This window comes from Saccopteryx bilineata, chromosome 6 (genome assembly GCF_036850765.1).
Source record: "Saccopteryx bilineata isolate mSacBil1 chromosome 6, mSacBil1_pri_phased_curated, whole genome shotgun sequence".
NCBI lineage: Eukaryota > Metazoa > Chordata > Mammalia > Chiroptera > Emballonuridae > Saccopteryx > Saccopteryx bilineata.
The window spans coordinates 167867133-167890357 of NC_089495.1; the positions used below are offsets into that span (position 1 = coordinate 167867133).

General features: G+C 40.7%; 1 protein-coding gene across 2 annotated transcripts in view; it reads left to right on the forward strand.

Moving 5' to 3' along the window:
* Positions 1-1436: 1436 nt before the first annotated feature.
* RALGAPA2 (Ral GTPase activating protein catalytic subunit alpha 2) overlaps positions 1437-23225 on the forward strand; it is a 386122-nt gene continuing 364333 nt past the window's right edge. The window contains exon 1 of one of the 2 annotated variants that reach the window (XM_066237690.1): positions 1437-1802. In XM_066237690.1, coding sequence (XP_066093787.1) covers positions 1697-1802 — 106 coding nt within the window. In that variant the 5' untranslated portion in view covers positions 1437-1696. The remainder of the gene's footprint in view (positions 1803-23225) is intronic. The other variant, XM_066237692.1, reaches the window with a different exon arrangement.

A 23225-nucleotide genomic window follows, 5' to 3' on the forward strand; every position in this document is an offset into this window, starting at 1 on the left:
AAAGGAATTTGGCAACGAATATTGTGACTTTCTATGCATAATCAAATACAAGCTAATTTGCTGTAACAAAGACATCCAAAATGCCTTGATATATGAAAGGTTTTTTCTCTCTTGTGACAGTCTTGGAAGGTTTGTGGCCCTGATGGAGATGTCATCTAGGAACCCTGATTTTGTAGGGCAGTTCTGCCATCATCCTGAGTATAGGGCTTCCATCTCTGGGACTGAGATTCACCCATTTTACTGGGTTTATTAATACTTCATTCCTTTTCATTGCTGAGTAATACTCTTTCAGTATGAATGTATTCTAGTTCTATCAGTGCTATTTTGACAACTCTAAAAATAGAGGCTCTTACAATTATGAAATCTTTTTGTGTGTATGGGTAAAATATGTATGACCATTTTGACTTTTTATTCCATTTTATTTAATTAACTTTTATTGAGTGCGTCCAGAGGCCAAATACTTTGTTTAGTGATTGACATAATCTGTGTTAATCCCTGGCTCTTTCTCCAAGTTACAGTTCAGATGAATGAAAAAAGACAGTTGTGTTGTCCCAATCTGATGGAAACGATATGTTTTTAAACAACTAGTTTATGTACTTGCTAAATGCATCAAAGGATCCAGATGCACTAAGATCTCTTGTAAGACATCACCGGACCATCTTCCTTTTCAGTAATACTCCAAGTTACAGGTGCCTGACCTTAGAAGGCAAAAGGGCCTGAGAGCATCAGGTCCCTCAGGTTCTATTTCTGGGTCTACAACTGGATAGCTAACATGGCTTTGCACAACAGAGAACGTGCGATTACTACAAAGCAAGAAGCAAGATTCTGTGGAGTCCTGTGAGTGAGAGACTCTCAGACTCCAACTGAGGCTGGGTCTCAGAAACTAAGGGATTCTTCACCCAGAGCCTAGGCGTGCCCTTTCCTCCTGCAGTCATGCATTTTAGTGTGAACTTGGAGCTCTGATTTCGGTATGATCAGAGATTTCCATGGATCCCAGGCTCTTCGGTGTGATTCCAGAAGCTAGAATTTAAAACGGTTTGCATTCAAAAAGCTCTTCAATTTTCTCTTACTGAGATGTTTCTGTGGTTCACGTAGCAGTGGAGGGACTTGAGGTGGGAACACAGAATGAAGGTATAGCAGTCCTGAAACTCTCAGGTGGACAGCAGGCAGCTGCCATCCCACAGCGCAAGCCTCTGGAAAGGCGGTCGCAGTGCTTCGTCTTCCGCATAACTACATTTCCCAGGAGGACTTGCGGCCCACGGCGGGGTAGGTAGAGAGAACGTGCTTAGAGCCGACCCACTGACTGCTAAAGTTATGCCAGCCTGATTGGAGGGCTACATCGCGGTGCATCCCGGGACTTGTAGTAGGGCGAGTACGTGGGGCAAGCTTCTTTGTGACTCGGGGCGCCCCTGCGAAGAGCCCCGACCACGCGCACGTGCGCTGCGCCTGAAGGGCGGCTGGCACCTCCCGCGGGGCGGGGCCGTCGGTTCCGTGTTGACACCGCCTTCCTGCCCCTCCCCTCTCGTTGCCCGGACCGCTCCTCCTTCCTGGACTCACAGCTGAAGCGGCTAAGGCGGCAGCACGGAGGGGGGCGGCGAGTGGCCCACGCGACACGCGCCGGCCGGACCCTATGCAGTGACTCGCGCGGCCCTGGCGTCTCCTGCCCCCCGGCGGGGCCCGGGCTTTTCGCGGCGGGATGTTCTCCCGAAGGAGCCACGGGGATGTGAAGAAGTCCACCCAGAAGGTGCTGGACCCCAAGAAGGACGTGCTGACCCGTCTGAAGCACCTGCGGGCGCTGCTGGGTGAGGCGCGCGCGGGACTTCGGGGTCCTGGCACTGCCCGGCCGGGTGGGGTCGGAGCGGGGATGCCGAGGGCGGGGAGCGGGTGGGGGTGGCGGGGCGTCGGACCCCGGTCTGGGTCTTGGCGTGGTCCCGGAAAGCGGGCAGCCCGGCCCTGGAGCACTCGGTGTAACTCACCCGAGCGCGCACCGGGGAACCCCGAGGCGGGGCGCACCGTGACTGTCCCTTCCCCAGCGACTGCTGGAGCCCAGGTGGTCCGCGCACACACACCGAACGTCATCTCCCCTGCCGATAGTTAATGTCCGAGTCCGGGACTCCGAGGAGGCAGACCTCGAGTGGTCTTGGCGTGGGCTTACCTGAGCTGCCTTCTCTCACTTCCCCTGCCCCTTTTAGATGTTATTTTTACTTTTGAGCCGGAGTCCCCGAATAGACTGAGATTCCAAATGGTTCCAGCATACATTTAATTTAACTGTAACTTCTCTTCCCATGCCCTCCCCCCTCCCTCTTTAGATTTATTTTTATTTTGGGTCTGGCTGCTTCAGTCTTTGTGTTCTTGGTGTGAAGGGTGTTAGTTCCTCCTGTTGGCTTGCAAAGAGGGGTGACTTTCCTGGGTTCCAGGAGACTGCTTCTCCTGTATTGCCAGGATGACAGTGATGGTAGTATGACTTCTTCTGTTTTTATGCAACTGCTGGGTGGAGGTTCAGCAGAACCCAGGTGGGCCTGCAGTTGGACCTGTGGTGGAGCTCACCCCTGTGGATGTGAAGTGTCCCCAGGGCTTCCTGTCACCTGCTACATGTGATCTGTAGCTAGTTTGCTAGCCGGTTTTGTCTTCTATTTTCTTACTTATTTAGCCTTAACTTTTGTTTAGGATGAAGACATCTTTGTTGCCTGTAGACTTATCTTTGTGTATTTGGGGGCTGAGAAAATGACACCTTATGTTTCTTCTACATGCCATTTTTATTCTTAAAATGAGCAAGAATCACTTGATTTAGGGCAGGTAGTTTTAATTTGTCTTTCCCTTGAGGAAATACAGCATAAGGGAATTCATTTTATATGTGAGAATTTTACATAAATGTCTTCTTAATGAGATTAAAAGTTGCAAATTATTTTTATTTATATCATGTAAAGAACTTCTAAAGAAAATAAAAACACCTAGTATTGCTAAGTGAAGTTTTTCACAATAGTGAAATCCTTGAGATTACAGTTTTGTTCAGTTTGGAATGAAATGTAAATTAGTTACTGTTAGAAGGATTTGTTTTCAAGACCTTTGAAAGTGAAATGCGATGTTCTTGGTAAACTGAACTTTCTACTTCCTGTAGTAAAATACCAGGCACACACAGGTTGCATTGTGCAGAGTTTTTAGTAGTAACTGATTAACACCTACTGCAGGGACATTTTTGATGAGAATAGAGCAGTATTTTAAAGCATTTGATACTTTGGGACTTTTTCTGTGTTAGAGAATTTGAACATTTGTTCTTTCCAAGTCTGCAGGATTAAGTTGGCTATTTCGTAAAGAGAGAATAACACCTACATCAGTTTGGTGTTTTAGATGTACATAGTACATTGTTACCATTGTGAGAAAGCGGTTAGTGAGCTTGCAAGGCTATGTATGTGATTGTGGTTTCACTTTATGTGTGTCTTATTTTGAGGAACTTTCTTTTATCATTTCATTAAGCTCATTGTGACTTAAGTTGTATAACTGTGGAGTGGCTCTTTGATATTTCTTTAGGTGTATGTTGTTTTTTTGTTGATGTATTTGTTTGTGGAATGGCCTGGTTTACTTTATTACTGTAATCTTTATTCATAGAGACTAGATGTTTGTAAATATATTTGAAGAATTCTAATGATAATGTTTAATATAAACTTTCACTTACAACTGTGGTTGGAAGACTTAAAGAAAGATAGTATGTTAATGTGTTGGTTCCTACTATATCACATACTCTACTTGTTCGCTTCTTTAAGAAAAAGTCTACTTAGAGCCTGACCAGGTGGTGGCGCAGTGGATAGAGTGTCGGACTGGGATACGGAGGACCCAGGTTTGAGACCCCAAGGTCGCCAGCTTGAGCGTGGGCTCATCTGGTTTGAGCAAGGCTCACCAGCTTGAGCCCAAAGTCACTGGCTTGAGTAAGGGGGTTACTCGATCTGCTGTAGCCCCACAGTCAAGGCACATATGAGAAAGCAATCAATGAACAACTAAGGTGTCGCAACAAAAAACTAATAATTGATGCTTCTCATCTCTCTCTGTTCCTGTCTGTCTGTCCCTATCTATCCCTCTCTCTGAAAAAACAAACAAAAAAACAAAAAAAACAGAACAAAGAAAAAGTCTACTTAGAAAAAAAAGGTCACTTGGTCTGAAAGATGAGAATTAGCCGAGGTCAGGAAAACTACTTGAAGGAAATTATTATTGAATTTTTATTTATATAATATTCTTGCTTTGCACATATTTTATCTCCAAGTGATAATGAAGATATCATTTTTACATAGAGATATGATACTGTTGACCCGGATTTGTAGCACAGCTACATGACTTAAGCCTAGTTACTTACCTTGTCTTTGAACATCAGTTTCTTTACTCTGTAAAATGGGTATGGTGATATCTGCCTTGTAAAGGTTATTGTGAGTGTGACGTATACACTATTTAGCTTGGAATAGGCACTTGGTACTTTGCTCTCCCATTACTTGTTTTCCAACATTAATAGGCTAAGAGAAGAATTTTGATAGTAGGTCCCCTCACCCTTTATTATTTTGATAATTATGATGGACTTGTTCTCTCTTCATACAAAATAGTCTGTATTTAAGACAACTGGCCTACAAAACACAATTAGCTGTGAAAAGTAGAGTGTTTCTTAGTATCATGGTAATGACTCCAATTAGAACTTGCTTGGCTACTTTGGCTATTTATTGTAGATTGGTCTGATTTATTTTACAGTGGGGGAAACTGGGGTACAGGTAAGTCTTACAAGGGGCCAACCCATGTACTAAGGGGTCTGTATATATTATATAAATTAGAGGACGAAGAAAGAGCTGTTGGGTTCCCTGACTTCCAGTTTTCCCTATACCATCTCAGTCATTATTGGAAAAGTAAATGAGTCAACAAAACAAAATAAAAACAAAAAACATACCATGTATTGCTGTCTTGCTCCAGCAGAGATCCCATGTCTAATAAAACTTGAGTGCCTACTGAGTCCCAAAGCAGGGTATAGAAATGACATTGTTATAGCAAGAATAGTGCATTATGTAATTAGATAGTGGCTTATATGGTAGACTCCATTATAGGATTTCAAGGAGACAAAAAAGATAATTATGGCACAAAAGCCTGACCAGGAGGTGGAGCATTGGATAGAGCATCGACCTGAGGCACTGAGGACCTAGGTCTGAAACCCTGAGGTCACCAGCTTGAGCATGGGCTCTCCAGCTTGAGTGCAGGGTCTCTGGATTGAGTGTGGGATCATAGATATGACCCCTGGTTGCTCGCTTGAGCTCAAGGTCGTTGGCTTGAGCAAGATGTCACTGGCTTTAATGGAGATCCCCCACCCCGGTCAAGGCACATATGAGAAAACAATCAATGAACAACTAAGGTGCCACAATGATGAGTTGATGCTTCTCATCTCTCTCCCTTCCTGTTTGTTCATCTCTTTCTCTCTAGCTCGCTCTTTCTTGCTTAGGAAAAAAAAAAGAATGGCAGCAAAATAGGGGCCCTTGAAATTTTACTCATACTAGGCACTGAAGAATGGTTAGACTAGCTCTGTCCAGTAGAAATATAATGTGAGCCACATTTGTAATTTTAAATTTTCTAGTGGCCACATTTAGAAAAGTGAAAAGAAACAAGTGAAATCAACTTTAGTAATATATTTTATTTAATCCCATATATCTAATGTATATTATATCAAGTAATCAAAATAAAAATATTAATTTTTTAAATATTTTTTTCATACCAAGTCTTTGAAATCTAATATATATTGTGCACTTACTACACATCTCAGTTTAGACTAGCCACATTTCAAGGGCTCAGTAGCCATATGTAGCTAGTGGTTACCTACTGACAGAACAGGATTAGAATTTGAGAAAGTAAAGGGAGCCAGCAGTTTCAGCTAAGGGGTAGAACACACATGGCAGTGATGTGGGGGGAGGGGCTGCCGGCCTGCCTCTTCCTGGGTTCAGTGGGGGCCTGATGAGGGTAGTGTTGAGCACTGAGGACAAGGCGCTGGAACCCTGGCCCCAAGGGCATCCGCAGTGTCAGAGAAATGACAGAGGAATGTAGACCAAGAGTAGGGGCAGGACAGTGAGTTGCATTGGGAGGTTGCGGGGAAGGAGAAGAATAGGTTGTCTAATTGGGAGAAGCTGGCAGGTTGGGCGCCAGACCAGAAAGGGTTTTGTTGCCTGACCAGGTGGTGGCGCAGATACAGCGTTGGCCTGCGATGCTGAGGACCCACGTTTGAAACCCTGAGGTTGCCGGCTTGAGCATGGGATCATAGACATAACTCCATGGTTGCTGGCTTGAACCAAAAGGTTGCTGGCTTGAAGCCCAAGTCGCTGACTTGAGCAAGGGGTCACTTGCGCTGCTGGAACCTCCTGGTCAAGGCACATATGAGAAAGCAGTCAATGAACAACTAAGGTGCCACACCAAAGAATTGATGCTTCTCTTCTCTCCCTCTTTGTCTTTCTCTGTCTCTCTCTCTCTTTCTCTCCCTCCCTTTCTCTTGCTAAAAAAAAGAAAAAAAAAAAAAGGAACGGTTTTGTTTGCCTGAATTAGAAGCTCAGATCTTATCTTGCAGGTGAGAGGGCCTGCTTGAAGAATTCTCAGCTGGTCAACTGATAAATTTTGAGAACTTCCTCTCTGCTGGTAGGGCCAGGAAGAATGGATTGGGGCTGATGGGAGTGGTGGCACTAAGCACAGGCAATGACTGAACAAACAAATGATGAGGGCCTGACATAAGTTCCATGAGTGGAGAGGAGGGGTGGGATATTAAAGGATCAGTGCAGCAGGGGTGATTTTTAAGTAAAATAATGAAAGGGAAGTTTGCAGAAGCTAGCCCAGGAGTGATTAATCAGAAGGAAAAGAGATTTAGGATCAGAGACCACAGTCAAGGAAACCAAGTGATACCAGGGTTTGGACCAAATATTTGGAATCCGGGAGGAGAGAATAGTCTCTCACAAATGCTCTATGTACTGATAGAGCAAAATAGAACATTTTGGTATACACTGTGTCTGTAAAGTCATGGTGCACTAAAGCAACACAAGACGATAGATATGTGAAATCTGCACCAAATAAAAGGAAAACTCTCCCAGTTTCTGTAGGATGATGGGGCAGCATGTGCGCATGCACAGATGATGAGGTAACACCGTGTATACAGCGGAGCAGCCCACAGCCATGCCAGTTGAGATGTGGTTGGTACAGAGGAAAATTCAGTGTGTTCTGTGGCTCGCTAAATTCGAATCCGTGACCAAAGTGCAACGTGAATATCGGCGCGTTTATAACGAAGCGCCACCACATAGGAATAACATTACTCGGTGGGATAAGCAGTTGAAGGAAACCAGCAGTTTAGTGGAGAAACCCCGTTCTATTAGGCCATCAGTCAGTGACGAGTCTATAGAGGCTATATGGGATAGCCACCTAAGGAGCCCTAAAAATCTGTGTGTGAGCCCACATCGAACTGCACTGAATAGGTATGAAACTGGGAGAGTTTTCCTTTTATCTGGTGCAGATTTCACATTTCTATCGTCTTTTGTTGCTTTCCTGTGACCGGTCAAAAGTGCACCATGACTTTACAGACACACTGTATTTCCTTTTGTGCATTTGTTGCTTTAAGTTCACTTACAATTTTAAATATTGCCTTTTAAATTTTTTGAATATTAACATTTCCTCACATTTTGTTCTGTACATTTTTATTATCACAAACACTTGTTGAGTCTATATACCATAATTTAGCTTATCATTTCTTGATGGTTAAATTGGTTTCTTCTTTCCTCCCCCCTCAAACCCTCTTCCTCCCTCTCTCTTTCTCCAGTATAAATAATACTGCTGTGAACATGTTGAGAAATAGCTTTTTATGTATTTTGCATTATTTTCTTAGAATAGATTCCATTGAAATCAGATTGCTGGATTTTAGCGTGTTTATGACTTGATTCACATTGCTTTTCTAAGTGTTGCTCCCATTGTGCCTGCCAGTAGCAAGGGTTGAGACTACAGTCTCCACTCTAGTCTGCCAGCAATAAACATGTTTTTATAATTTGATAATTGGTGTTAGGTGTTTGGGAGCACGGGAGTGTCATGCAAAGAGCCAGAAGAGTTGGGAGGAGATCCTGGCTAATGACGGGGAAGAGGAGTTTGGTGTTGACTTTGAGAAAAAGGCACGATCCAAATGCAAGTGTCAGGGAGGGTTAATGAGAGGATAGAAAGGGGGGATATGGTTATTTATAATCATCAGAATCTCATTGAGTCTTCCAACAATCAATGATGAAGGTAGTGTTCCTACCCCTACCCATTAGATGGGGAAACTGAGGCTCAGCGAGGTTAACTGCTTGTCTACCGGCTCCCAGCCAGTAAGAGGCAGAGTTAGGATTCTTGTGATGATAAAATCCATGTTGTGCTTCTGCTAGTTGTCTGACTTAAAAGCATATTTACATACCAGAAAACGTATTTACTTGCCAGAGTGGATGTTGACATATTCAACAAAAGCCCAGCAGTTTTTGCTTGTCTCTAGAAGTATTGCTTTGAGCTTTGCTGCTCTCTTACTCCTTTGACCATATTCTCCTAGGGATACTTAAGGCTACACTAGATTTGAACATGGCGGAAGATAAAAAGACTCCTTCTATGTTTTTGTGTTCTTTGGCTTCTTTGTGCCGTTGGCAGCCCCAGCAGGTGGTAGAATATCTACATGGACGTTAGTGCCATATGAATATTTTACAACTAGAACAAAGCCAAGAGGTGTAATTTCAAGCTCTTCAGGCAGTCTTAGTGTGCTCTCTCTCATTAAACCTTGTTTGAAGCAAAGTGATTTTGTCATAATGTCCCCTTTGTTATTTTTTTCATCAATTAGTAATATTTTATATCTGTAACCTCTGGAATGTAAAATGAACTTTGGGCACATATGTGTAACACAAATACATCATTCCTGCTTCTAGGACTTGAGATTGTCTTGACCATTGTTTTTCAATCTTTTTATACTTGAGGACCAGTGACGTAGCCAGCCAGAATTGGAAACACGCAACAAATAAAGTTTTTATCTTATGGCATATAACAGTGTGGCATGGTACAAGCTGGGGCTTGATTTCGAACTCCCCGAGTACGATGCATTTGAATACTACATAAGTTTGTCTGGAAAAAAAAATAGCTTTTTGTCTATTGTGTGTGATTTGTAAGTGCTCTGTACAGTGCAAAATGTTGTTTGAATGAACCTACAAGTTCCAAGAGCATTCTCATCGAAGATACAGGCTGATAAGTGGCAATCACTCTGAGCACAAGTGAATTTGACTAAGATCATTGGATCACTGATCTTCATACAACATCAGGGTGGTTAACTCTTGTGGACCAGCAGAAACACTGGCATTTGAAAAACACTGGTCTAGACTTCTGATGTGAGGAAGGTAAACCTAGGGTAAAAGTCTGATTGAGCTCAGATGTGTTGTTTGAGATAACTGAAAGAGGTTGGCTTCCACCTTTTATTCTGGGAAGAGAAAAGAGAGAATTGTAGGCCCAGAATGTTTTTGTGTGAACTTTTATAATTTGTATTTTTATTTTGTTTGTAAGTGCTTTATTTGCAATGGGAGTAAAATCTTCTACTAGATGTTTAGAGTATAGTACTGATCTTTAGCCTATAAACTGAGTACCATAAATAAAACTGTAGAGAATTGTTTATTTATTTATTTTTAAAGATTAAAAAAAATTTTTTTTATTCATTTTAGAGAGGAGAGAGAAAGGGAGAGAGACAGAGAGACAGAGAGAGAAGGTGGGGAGGAGCTGGAAGCATCAACTCCCATATGTGCCTTGACCAGGCAAGCACAGGGTTTCGAACCGGCGACCTCAGCATTTCCAGGTTGACCTTTATCCACTGCGCCACCACAGGTCAGGCGAGAATTGTTTATTTAAACAAAACTTGACTTTCAAAATAGCAAATTGATTTAATTTAACATCAGTGTAAAAAGAAGGAAGATAAGTTTCAGTACAGTAAAATTTAAAAAATATATAGAAATGTGGTAAACAACTATTCTTGGATTTAAAGAAAATCAGCTTTATAGATATATTTGTGTATGTGTGTTTGTGTGTGTGTCTGCTTGGCAGGGCTGTGTCCTCAGAGATTAATAAGGTACTAACCCAGGATTTACTATTTGGTAGGAGAGACAGACATGTAAACAACTACATTTACCATGGAGGGATAAATGTATATTACTTCTTGGAGGGGCATGTGTCCTGAGGGAGGTTGGGTCTGAGGTGGGTTTGGAATATTGAATATGGGATTTTCCCAGGTGGACAAGTTGAGGGTGAGGAGACAGCAAAGAGGAGCATCTGCAGAGGTAATGACATGGCCCCATGGAGTTAAGTGTCCAGCAGCTCTTATCCTGTGGTGTGGGTAGATGTTGAGAATCTGGTGAACAGGTTTTAAGCAAAGGACAGAGTCAAAACCCATGTCTTCCCTTGGTGAATGGTCCAGGATTCCCAGTGTCCCTGACATTTGAAACAGTAGATACTGAGAGCAGGGCTCCCTCCCATTCTTCTGGATTCAAAGCATGAAGATGTAGCCTGGGTTGCAACTGTTTATCTTTCTTCCCATGTGGAGAGTACCGGCTTCAAATTGAGTTCACTCTCACAGGGAGGTAGAGCAGAGAGATGGAGAATGAGAAGGAGCCAGTGTGACTGAGATGCGGCCATGTGTGTGCTCTCTCCACCCCTGAGCTTTTCAGCGACAGGAGCCAGTAACGCCCTGTTTTTACCTTAGCTGGCTTGAGTCGTATTTCTGGGTCTTGCAACAGAAAGAATACAGATTAATATTCCAGGACTAGAATGGGAAATTCCAGATCAAAGATGGATGGGTGTGTATGTGCGTGTGTGCGTGCGCGTGCATGTGTAGATATGATTTTTATATTTTTTAAGACCAGGGGAATTTGAATTTATTTTTCTTTTGGAAAAGGAAGTAATAAAAGAGCAACTGAATAAACAGTATAAAAAGAGGGGAGAAAATGTCTGCAGTAGAATCAAGAGCGTGGGGCAAAAGATCAGGCTTGACAGGAGGGCACCTCTTCCTCTGAGGCCACGTGGAGGAAGCAGGAGTGAGGTGCTGGATGATGGGGCTGTGGAGGGAGCTCTCATGCGGTGGGGTCTGTTTGCTCTGTGAAGGTAAGAGGCAAAGGGAGCTGCTGAGCCAGTTTTATCACTGGTGCAGTGATATGAGTGGGTGTGTCTTGGTCCCACTTCTGTGCCATGTATCTCCTTAGAACAAAGGAAATATTGTAATCTGTAAGATATTTTGTTGTTCTTTTGAGGAATGACCTCATAAGTGCATTTAATTTAGGTATTAAATGCTTGGCTAGAAACAAGAAATATCTACCCATTCATATACATGTATATATGTATCTGTGTGTATATATGTGACAATGAATGTATATGTAATAATGAGGACAGTTTAAATAGTACAGATGTTGCCTGACTTTCCACCAGGTGACCGTGTGCCTGCAGGTGGTATGAAGTGAGACAAGAGAACTTGTGTGTCTTCAGTGGTCCTCTTTCCTTCATGCCTCATGTAGGAGCATCTTTCTTGATGGGTGTGGTTCTAGTATTTAAGGGTAATTTTGATTTTCTCTATTTTTACCTTAAATATGACTTACTCCACATAAGATATAACTGTGTTGACTGAATTGATTTCTGATATTATTGTGGCACTTTATATTTTTGTAGAATGGCTTCTTATATTCTTATTTGATCAAATTGCTGCCAGTTCATAAAGGATTTGCCTTCTCTACTGCTCACAAAAATTAGGGGATACTTCAGAATGAATATGAAGCGATAAAATATCCCGTAATTTTTGTGAGCAGTGTAGATTCTTAGGAGTGCTTCGTTTCTCAGTTAGTTCTGAATCCTCATTTAACTTTTATTTTTAGTAAAGAGGTGTTTCATAATTATTTTTATATCTTCTGAATTGCTTTAGAAACTGAAATCACATCTGGAAGATACTGAATATTATTAGCTATAATCTTTAACATTTAATATGTACTTTGATTTTGTATTACAGTTGTCATTTGGTTAAAAAAAGTCCCTTTTGAAAAAGGTAAGGACCCCATTGACATTGGCACATATTCATTGAACCTCAACCATGTTTTCAAGGACACATAGGTACTAGTGACATTGCTTGTACCCAACTGTGGGAGACACAAGAATGTGCCACTCAAATCTCTTTGCTTTGGGAAGCATGATTGACAGATGGCGCCAGCTGCTGCCCTTGGATCCACCACCACATTTTGGCCAAAGCTGAGCTTCTCTTGGGTCACTCCTCCCAGCCAGTTACTGAGCAAGCAGTTGAACTAATGTGGCCCATTCCTATAAGACCAAGTTGCCTCTGAAGGGTGGCTTTAGCTTGAAGACTCCTCATGGGCCTGACCAAGACCTTTTCAAAGAAGTATTGAAGTCTGAGACTTCTTTTTCCCTCCTGCCTCCCTCCTCCTTCACAAAGGTCAGAAATGCAGTATGGTCAGAAGCCTCTTCCTGCCTTTTTGGGTCTTCCTCTTTATCCTTCACAGACAGTTCCTCCAATAAATCTCTTACATGTTTAATTCTGTCTTGGTGTCTACTTCCCGGAGAACTCAAACTAATACACCCTCCCCTTCCAGAGGCATTGCCCATCCAGCCACCTAAAATTCTTCCAAGAGACAACACAAGCACATTGCAGCTTTCTTCATCCCTCTGCCCTGAAATAATAATCTTTCCTCAGAATTCCTATAGCATTCTGTACCTTTCATTTGGCACTTATAGCCTTTGACTTTGTATTCTTTTTCTTATTCTGCCTCATCTCCCCCAGTAGATGGTAAGTATGCTGAGGACATGAACAGCTTCTTGTTCATCTTGATTCTTCTTGATAATATACTTCTTTATTTGTAATAATAATAATTAGCATGAAAATGAACATACAACAACTCAAAATCAGTGGGACACAGCAAACGCAGTCCTGAGAGGGAAGTTCATAGCATTATAGGCAAACCTTAAGCAAGAAAAACCTTACATAAACAACCTAACCCTACACCTAAAAGAACTAGAAAAACAACAACAAATAAAGCCCAAAGAAAATAGAAGGAAGGAAATAATAAAGATTAGAGCAGAAATAAATGACATAGAGACTAAAAACACAATACAAAAGATCAATGAAACCAAGAGCTGGTACTTTGAAAAGGTAAACAAGATTGACAAACCTTTAACCAGGCTCATCAAGAAGAGAGAAGACTCAAAATTAGAAATGAAAGTGGAGAAGTAACAACTGACACCGTAGAAATACAAAGGATTGTAAGAAAATACTATGAAGATCTGTATGCCCCAAAATTGGATAGCCTAGGCGAAATGGATAAATTCCTAGAAACATACAATCTTCTAAAAAGCTTAATCTGGAAGAATCAGACAACTTGAACACACTGATTACAACAAGTGAAATTGAAACCATTATTAAAAACCTCCCAGCAAACAAAACTCCCAGATCAGATGGCTTCACAGGCAAATTTTACCAAGCATTCAAAGAAGAACTAACTCCTATCCTTCTCAAGCTATTCCAAAAAATTTGAGAGGAGGGAAGACTTTCAGCTCATTTTATGAGGCGAGCATTATCCTCATTCCAAAACCAGGTAAAGACACTACAAAGAAAGAAAACTATAGGCCAATATCCCTGAAGAACATAGAGGCTAAAATTCTCAACAAAATATTAGCAAACGGGATCCAGCAATACATTAAAAAGATCATACATTGTGATAAGTGGGATTTATTTCAGGGAGGAAAGGCTAGTACAGTGTTCACAAATCAATAAATGTGATTCATCACATAAATAAAATGAAGGATAAAAATCACATGATTATATCAATAGATGCAGAAAAAGCATTTGATAAAATCCAGCACCCATTTATGATCAAAACCCTGAGCAAGTTGGGAATATAGGGAACATACCTCAATATAATAAAGGCCATATATGATAAACCGACAGCCAACATCATACTCAATGGGAAAAATTAAAAGCAATCCCCTTAAGATCAGGAACAAGGCAGGGGTGCCCCTTTCACCACTCTTATTCAACATAGTTCTGGAAGTCCTAGCCACAGCAATCAGACAAGAAAAAGAAATAAAAGGCATCCAAATTGGAAAAGAAGAAGTAAAATGGTCATTATTTGCTGATACGATACTATACATAGAAAACCCTAAATTCTCAGCCAAAAATCTACTAGTCTTGATAAATGAATTTAGCAAGGTGGCAGGATATAAAATTAGTATTCAGAAATTAGTGGCATTTTTATACACCAACAATAAACTGTCAGAGAAATTAAGGAAACAATCCCCTTCACTATTGCAACAAAAATAATAAGGTACCTAGGAATAAATTTAACCAAGAAGATAAAAGACTTGTACTCATAAAATTATAAGGCATTGAAAAAAGAAATCAAGGAAGATATGAACAAGTGGAAGTATATACCATGTTCATGGATAGGAAGAATTAACATCATTAACATGTCTATACTATCCAAAGCAATCTATAGATTCTGTGTAGTTCCTATTAAAGTACCAATGGCATAGTTCTAGATCTAGAACAAATATTCCAAAAATTTATAAGGAACCAAACGGAACCTCAATAACCTCAACAATCTGAAAATGAAGAACAAAGTGGGAGGTATTACACTTCCTGTTATCATGTTATATTGCCAGGCCATTGTAATCAAAACAGCTTGGTACTGGCATAAGAACAGGCATACAGATCAGTGGAACAGAACGGAGAGCCCAGATATAAACCCATGCCTTTATGGTCAATTGATATTTGACAAAGGAGGCAAGAGTGTACAATGCAGTAAAAGCAGTCTCTTTAATAAATGAAGTTGGGAAAATTGGAAAGGTACATGAAAAAAAAAAAGAAACTAGACCACAACTTACATGTTATTCACAAAAACAAACTCAAAATGGATAAGACTTAAGTGTAAGTCACAAAATCATAAAAATCTTGGAAGAAAACATAGGCAGTAATCTCTTCAATATATCTCATAGCAATATTTTTGCTGATATATTTCCATGGGCAAGTGAAATAAGGGATAAAATAAACAAATGGGACTATATTAAACTAAAAAGCTTTTGAACAGAAAGAAAACACCATTAACAATGTAAGACAATGCACACAGTGGGAGGATATATTTACCGATATGTCTGATGTGGGGTTAATGACCAAAATTTATAAAGAACTTCTAAAACTCAACACCAGGAAGGTAAACAGTCCATCTGAAAAATGGACAAAAAAGCTGAATAGACACTTCTCCCAAGAGGACATACAGATGGCCAATAGGCAGATGAAAAATGTTCAATGTCACTAATCATCAGAGAAATGCAAATTAAAACCACAATGAGATACCACCTCACACCTGTCAGAATGGCACTCATTAACAAATCAACATAACAGTGCTGATGAGGGTGTGGAGAAAAAGGAACCCTCCTGCACTGCTGGTGGGAATGCAGACTTGTGCAGCCACTGTGGAAAAGAGGATGGAGTTTTCTCAAAAAATTAAAAATGGTTCTGCCTTTGACTCAGCTATCCCATTTTAGGAATATATCCTAAGAATCCCAAAACACGAGTTCAAAAGAAGATATGCACCCCTGTGTTTATTGCAGCATTATTTACAATAGCCAAGATCAGCCCAAGTGGATCTTGTCAGTGAACGAGTGAATAAAAAAGCAGTGGTACAGCTTGATCTGTGGTGTTGTAATGGATAAAATATCGACCTATACTGAGGTCGCCGGTTTGAAACCCTGGGCTTGCCTGGTCAAGGCACATACAGGAAGCCACTAGTATGAGTTGCTGCTTCCTGCTTCTCTTCCCACTTTCTCTCTTTCCCTCTCTCTCTCCCTTCCCTCTCTCTAAAAACTAATAAAATCTAAAAAAAAAAAATTCTGGTACCTATACACAATGGAGTACTACACAGTCATGAAAAAGAAAGACCTCTTACCTTTTGCAATGGCATGAATGGAGCTGGAGATCATTATGCTAAATGAAATAAACCAGGCAGAGAAAGGCAAATATATGATTTCACTTAATTGTGAAACCTAATGAGCACAGTGAACAGAGGAACAGAACAGTGGCAGAGGCACGGTCACAGGGACCAGAGAAATAGCTGTCAGAGGGAAGGGGGATGAGGGGATGGGATCAGAGAAGTTGAAGAAAGTAGCAAAATTATATATACATAACACATAGATACAGATAACAGGACAGCAAATCCCAGAGGAAAGGGGGGAGGGGGAGAGGGACAAAGGTGGTATAATGGGGGGCATGTTGGTGGGGGTTGAGGGTGTTCTATTGAGTGGGACACTTGTATCCATATTAACACAATGAATTGAAAAATTAAAAAAATAATTAGCATTTAATCAGTACTTTCCAAGTGCCAAGCACTGCCAGAAGTATGTTTACATGTATTAATTAACTTAATCCCCCGATGAGGGATGATAATATTATTATCCCCATTTTACAGATGAGACAGAGAGGTTAAGAGTCTTGTCCAAGGTTATGCACGCAGCTAGCAAGTGACAGTTAGGATTTGAACTCAGGCAGCTGGCTCCTTATACATTAACAGTTATTTTTTATCCAACAGCAACCACTGCCAGGTATTGTATACAGCCTTGGATAATACCAGAGCTTGCAGGCCAAATCTGGAATAAATATTTTTTAAAAATGGAAAATATGATTTCTAGGCCCTGGGTGGGTGGCTCACTGGATAAAGCATTGAGGTTGCAGGTTGGCCCCCTGGTCAGGGCACATAGGAGAAGCCGTCAATGAGCACACAACTGAATGGAACAGCTAAGTGGAAAGTGAGTTGATGCTTCTCGTGCTCTCTTTCTCCTTTCTTCTCTCATTTCTCAAATCAGTGGAAACAATTTAAAAATATATGATTTCCAAATAGATGAATCTTAGTCTGTGAGTGAGTAGCAGGCACCTGTGTTGATTACTTGAGAAATCTCTAAAGTCGTCCTGCCCCAAATACTGTTGCACTAGCCAGAAGTTCCTATCATTAAAGCAGTGCTTTTCAACCAGTGTGCTGCAGGAATGTTTAAAACATGCAATACCTGACTGTTTAGTCAGACACTGACTTTCCCTCCTTAGATTATCAAATAAAAAATGACAGCAGGCAATGCAACGATAGATAGCTGTCTGGTGTGAATGAATCAAAATTATACCTATATTTTTTTGGTCGGATCGGGGAAAAAACATATTTTTGGTGTGCCACAGAATTCTAGTAATTAGAATGAAAAGTGTTGAGATGAAAAGTGTTGAAAATCACTGACTTAAGGTAAGGATTAAGACTGAATTAAGGTCTCTTGAAGGAGCCCTCTAATCTCCCTTGTATATATGCACTCCTTATAACACTCACCCTTGGATCCCAAGGAGAGTAGCTGTAAGAAAGGACTGTTTCTCTGGATAAGAGGGAGAGGAGGTTGGAAAACCTTGACCTGGGGTGGGGAGGGAAAGGGCAACAGAGTAGAGAGCTGTTGGTAAGGACAGGCTTGCGTGAGTTTAGGCAAGTACCCCAGGTATTCTTTAATAGAAACAAAATTGGACAGACACTGTTACAAAGTTTTAATTTTGCGAAAACCAAAACTGAGTCACCAGCCCCATAAAAGGACCTGTTATAAGTAGTGGTGAAAATTCTTTCACGGACATCTTTCATAGTGTTTTCAAGACTATTGGAAGAAAGGAGAACTGATGGCATATGTTGCTTCTTTGCTTTAAACTTTTTAAAGGGATTGGCACGTTTTATTTCCGCTTGGTCATATTTCTGAGGCAAACAGTGTTGACCTCTATTCCATGGATTTTATATCTGACAAAGTGAGGATGTGTTTGTGTTACATAGGCTTGAGATCGGAGAGCTTATGCTGAACTAGAGGGGAAGTAAAATATCACTGTGTGTGTGTGTGTGTGTCTCTGTGTGTGTATGTATCATATTGTAGATATTTTAGTTCTGAGTCAATGTTTCCATTTTTCTCTTCTCCTGAAATAAATATGTATATATACAAACATCACCTTTAACTCAAAAAGTAAATAATAAGCTGGAAAAATATTTGAAACTCATTGAAAAGGAAATAGATATGCACTTTAGTGGTTTTCAGCCTTTTATACTTGGGGACTGGTGAAAATAGCGTTATTTCAGGGACTGCTAAGGCAGAAATAAGAACCTTGTTATTATTTTGTGCATTATCTTTTAATTACTATAAATCTATAAAAGGAAAATTCTCTAAAATAAGTAGATGAACAGTAAAAATATTTTTAATAGAATCCAACTGAAATTTCTAGAGAGCAATATTTAATTCAAGTAAAGCTAGTGCAAAATCTGCTATTGCTTCTTTGACAGAATCCTTGGTAACCGAGGCTGCCGTTTTGTTTTCTGAGAGATGAGGCACTGAACTGAAAGCCATTCAGTTTCTCTGTCTGGTTTTTATTAGTGATGGGGCTAAAAAAGTCGTCCCACACAAGTAGGTAGTAGAAAATATGATTAAAAATATAACAGTTTTGTAAATAAGAGATGGACATGATTCTTCCAGTGATATCTGAAATTGTGACAGTGAGTGCACTTTATGCTTGGACACTAGAGTGATATCGGAAGATAAGTCTATCAGTTTTTCTTTTTCACATTGATTAATGGAGTAGGAGTTGATAGCTTCTATGAATGGGTTATTGATCCAGAGGTTACCTTTACAGGTATCTTCATTTTCAGGGCAATAATGTTCAAAGTTTTGAACTAATGCTCTCAAATGTTGACTTATTATTTTAATAGGAATTTCTGGTTGATCTCTGCAGCAATCAAAAAGTCTTAGAAAAGTACAACCATTTCTACGTCTTCTTTCTGTATGCGACTTTCTCAAAGATCAAGTTTCTTTTTGAATGCACCCATATTATATCTTTCTTTCATTTTTTTTTTGACAGAGACAGAGTCAGAGAGAGGGACAGATAGGGACAGACAGGAAGGGAGAGAGATGAGAAGCATCAATTCTTTGTTGCAGCTTCCTTAGTCTCCTTAGTTGTTCACTGACTGCTTTCTCATATGTGCCTTGATGGGCGGGAGGGGCAACAGTAGAGCAAGTGACCCCTTGCTCAAACCAGTGACCTTGGGCTTAAGCCAGCGACCTTGGGCTTGAAGCCAGCAACCTTTGGGCTCAAGCTAGCAACAGTGGGTCATGTCTATGATCCCACGCTCAAGCCAGTGACCCTGCGCTCAAGCTGGTGAACCTGTGCTCAAGCCTAATGAGCCTGTGCTCAAGCCGGTGACTTCAGGTTTTTGAACCTGGGTCCTCAGCATCCCAGTCCAACGCTCTATCCACTGTGCCAGTGCCTGGTCAAGCCCCATCTTATTATTTTTTTTAACATTTTCTTTTTTTTTAAATTTTTATTTATTCATTTTAGAGAGGAGAGAGAGAGAGAGAGAGAGAGAGAGAGAGAGAAGGGGGGAGGAGCAGGAAGCATCAACTCCCATATGTGCCTTGACCAGGCAGGCCCAGGGTTTCGAACTGGCAACCTCAGCATTTCCAGGTTGACGCTTTATCCACTGCGCCACCACAGGTCAGGCCCCATCTTATTTCTTAAGGTAAAAATGTGTTAAACCCCTGAGGAGAAATACTTAGTTTGTTGAAGAAGCTAAATATATCTGCCACATTTGCAAGCTTAGCCATCCATTCTTCATCCAACAAAAGCTCTACTAACGCAGAGCCTCACTCTTGAAGAAACTGTTTTACTTCTTCTCTTTGCTTGAAAAGGGATGAAAGAACCCTTTCTCTTGAGAGCCACCTCATTTCTGTATAGAGAAGATGGTGGTGTTGAATCCATGCTTTCACAGAGTGAACTGTTGTGAATAGTCTGGAGTTCAAACCTCGACTACAAAGACCATTAGCAGTCTTCACTGCAGTCATTCATCACTGTGTTCAATTCAGGAGAAAATTTCTTTGCAACTGACTTGCTGGTGGATCATACAGTGTATGGACATTTCTGGATGCAGCTCATCCTTTATTTTCGCTACTTCCCAAGTACTGGCCATTCATGCTCGCAGCACTGTTCATACACACACTGACACACTTTCCCCAGTGTAAGCCCTCCGCTTGAAAGTACTCATTAGGAGCATTAAATATCTCTGAACTAGTGGTCTGACCAGGTAGATCAAGACAACAGAGTGGTTCTTCTCTAAAATATTTATCGTCAATATACCTCACCAAGCAAAGTAGAATAAATAGCATGGTTACTCATGTCACTGGATTCATCAAGCTGAATGGCAAAACATTTCTATTTCTTTACTCCTTTGCAGCTTGTTCTTCAGTATCAGTGGCCATACCAGCAGTTCTCTGAATGGTATTGTCTGAAACCGATATAGCCTCAAGTTTTTGTGCGGCTTGAGGAAGCAAAATTTCCCAAGTGACAACTAAGATAAGGTGCAAAGCTTTACTAATTTTTCACCAACAGTGAACATTTTTTTTTCATTTTTGATATCTGAAGGCAGCTAAACAAGATGCTTGAAGCAGAGATTTGTCATTAGTCATCATTTTCATTTGAATTTTCTTTTTATTTGGTTGTGTAATCTTTCAAAAAAATCCAGTAGCTGGATTACTAATCTAGCTCAATCACAGACATATCTAAAAGACAGTTTTACATCTGTTTTGTGTGTGTTTTCTTAAATTTTTTTTTATTTAGACAATTAAATTTAACAGGGTGATATTGGTCAACCAGAGTACATAGATTTGGAGAAAACATCTCCATGTCATTTGGACAATTAATTGTGCTGTATACCCATCACCCAAAGTCAAATCATCTTCTCTCACCCTATATTTTGTTTCTCTTTAAGCCCCTCCCCTTCTCCCCACCCCCCTCCCTCTCCACCCTTACCTTCCTCCTGGTAACCACCACACTCCTGTCCATGTCCGTGAGTCTCAATTTTATGTCCCACCTATGTATGGAATCATACAATTCTTAGCTTTTTCTGATTTATTTATTTCACTCAGTATAATGTTCTCAAGATCCATCCATGTTGTCGTAAATGATACTATGTCATCATTTCTTATGGCTGAGAAGTATTCCATTGTATATATGTACCACATCTTTATCCAATCCTGTATTGAAGGGCATTTTGGCTGTTTTCATGTCTTGACCACCATGAACAATGCTGCAATGGACATGGGGGTACATGTGTCTTTATGTACCCATGTTTTCGAGTTTGGGGGTATACACCTAGTAGAAGGATTGCTGGGTCATATTGTAGTTCACTACAAGGTGCTTCAGTGAAACCAATTTTTAAATACTCCTTATTGTACTGCCTAACAGAGTTTCCTTTTCTTTTTTTGGTTTCTGTTGCACCTTCCAAATTACCATTTTTTTTTCAGTTTCTTTTAAATTTGAAGCATTAATACTTAGTTTAGCCTGACCAGGCAGTGACACAGTGGATAGAGCGTTGGACTGGGATGTGGAGGACCCAGGTTTGAGACCCCGAGGTCGCCAGCTTGAACACGAGCTCATCTGGTTTGAGCAAGGCTTACCAGCTTGAGCCCAAGGTCGCTGGTTTGAGCGAGGGGTCACTTGGTCTGCTGTAGCCCCCTGGTCAAGGCACATATGAGAAATCAATCAATGAACAACTAGGGAGCCACAACAAAGAATTGATGTTTCTCATCTCTCTCCCTTCTTGTCTGTCTATCCCTCTCTCTGACTCTGTCTCTGCCACAAAAAAAAAAAAAAAAAAATACTTGGTTTACTTTCTGTGCCACCACTGTTTTTTTGTTTTGTTTTGTTTTTCATTTTTCCAAAGCTGGAAATGGGAGGCAGTCAGACTGCCGCATGCACCCGACCGGGATCCACCCAGCACGCCCACCAGGGGGCAATGCTCTGCCCATTTGGGGTGGTGCTCTTTTGCAACCAGAGCTATTCTAGCGCCTGAGGCAGAGGCCATAGAGCCATCCTCAGCGCCCGGGCCAACTTTGCTCTAATGGAGCCTTGGCTGCTGGAGGGGAAGGGAGAGACAGAGAGGAAGGAGAGGGGGAGGGGTGGAGAAGCAGATGGGTGCTTCTCCTGTGTGCTCTGGCCGGGAATCAAACCCGGGACCCCTGCACGCCAGGCCGACGCTCTACCACTGAGCTAACTGGCCAGGGCGCCATCACTCTTTTTTGACAATTGTTTTCACTTTTGAAGATTAAATATTTTTTTTTCCCATCTTGTAGGGTTTAAAATTTATAGCACAATGAGACTAAAGCTCAATAATTTATTTGCGAAAAATATGGATGTGTTCTGAACAGGCGAGTACATGCATGACTATTTGCGTAAGTGTGAAAAAAACATACTACTGAGAGAGGTACGGGGCCGGAAATGGAAACAACAACAGACAAAGTTTTATCAGATCATGCACGATAGTGCAATACAGTGCAAGCTAGTACTATGTTTCTGAATGCCACATGTACAATACATGGAACACTACATAAGTTTGAATGTTATTTGAGCAAGCGTGAAAAAAATGAACTACAGAGAAGAGGGGTTGGGAGTTAGAGCCTGTGTATAACCTAGCCAGCTGGAAATGGAAACACACAGCAAATATAGTTTTATCTTATTGTGCATAACAGTGCAACAAGGTTCAAGCTGTGCTTGATTTCTGAATGCCACATGTACAATGCATTAAATACTACATGTTTATCCAAATGCTTTTTGTCTATTTTGCATGATTTCTAAATTTTCTACATAGTGCAAAAGGTTGAAAAAGCCCACAAATTCCAAAGATAGCCAAGACAACCTCAATAGTATTTTCATCGATGATACAGGCTGATAAATGGCAGTTACCCTGAACGTAAGTTCATTGGGTCTGTAATCTTCATACAACATCAGAGTAATTAACTCTTTTGTGGACTGGCACGAAATTTCTGTTGGACTGGCAGTGGTCCGTGGCTTGGCATCTGAAAACACTGATATACTTACTACAAAAAGAGTTGCTACATATTAACAGGAAAAATTATAATAAGTAATTGTTAGAAATATATGTATGCATTAGTCACAAATGAAAAAATGACAAGACCCAATGTTTAAATATCCCTTTTCACAATAAATAAATAAATAAATAAATAAGTAAGTAAATATCCCTTTTCACTAATAATCTAAGAGATATATACTTACCGTATTTCCCCATGTATAAGACGTTCCCATGTATAAGATGCACCTTAATTTTGGGGCCTGAAATTTGAAAAAAAAATACATAAAG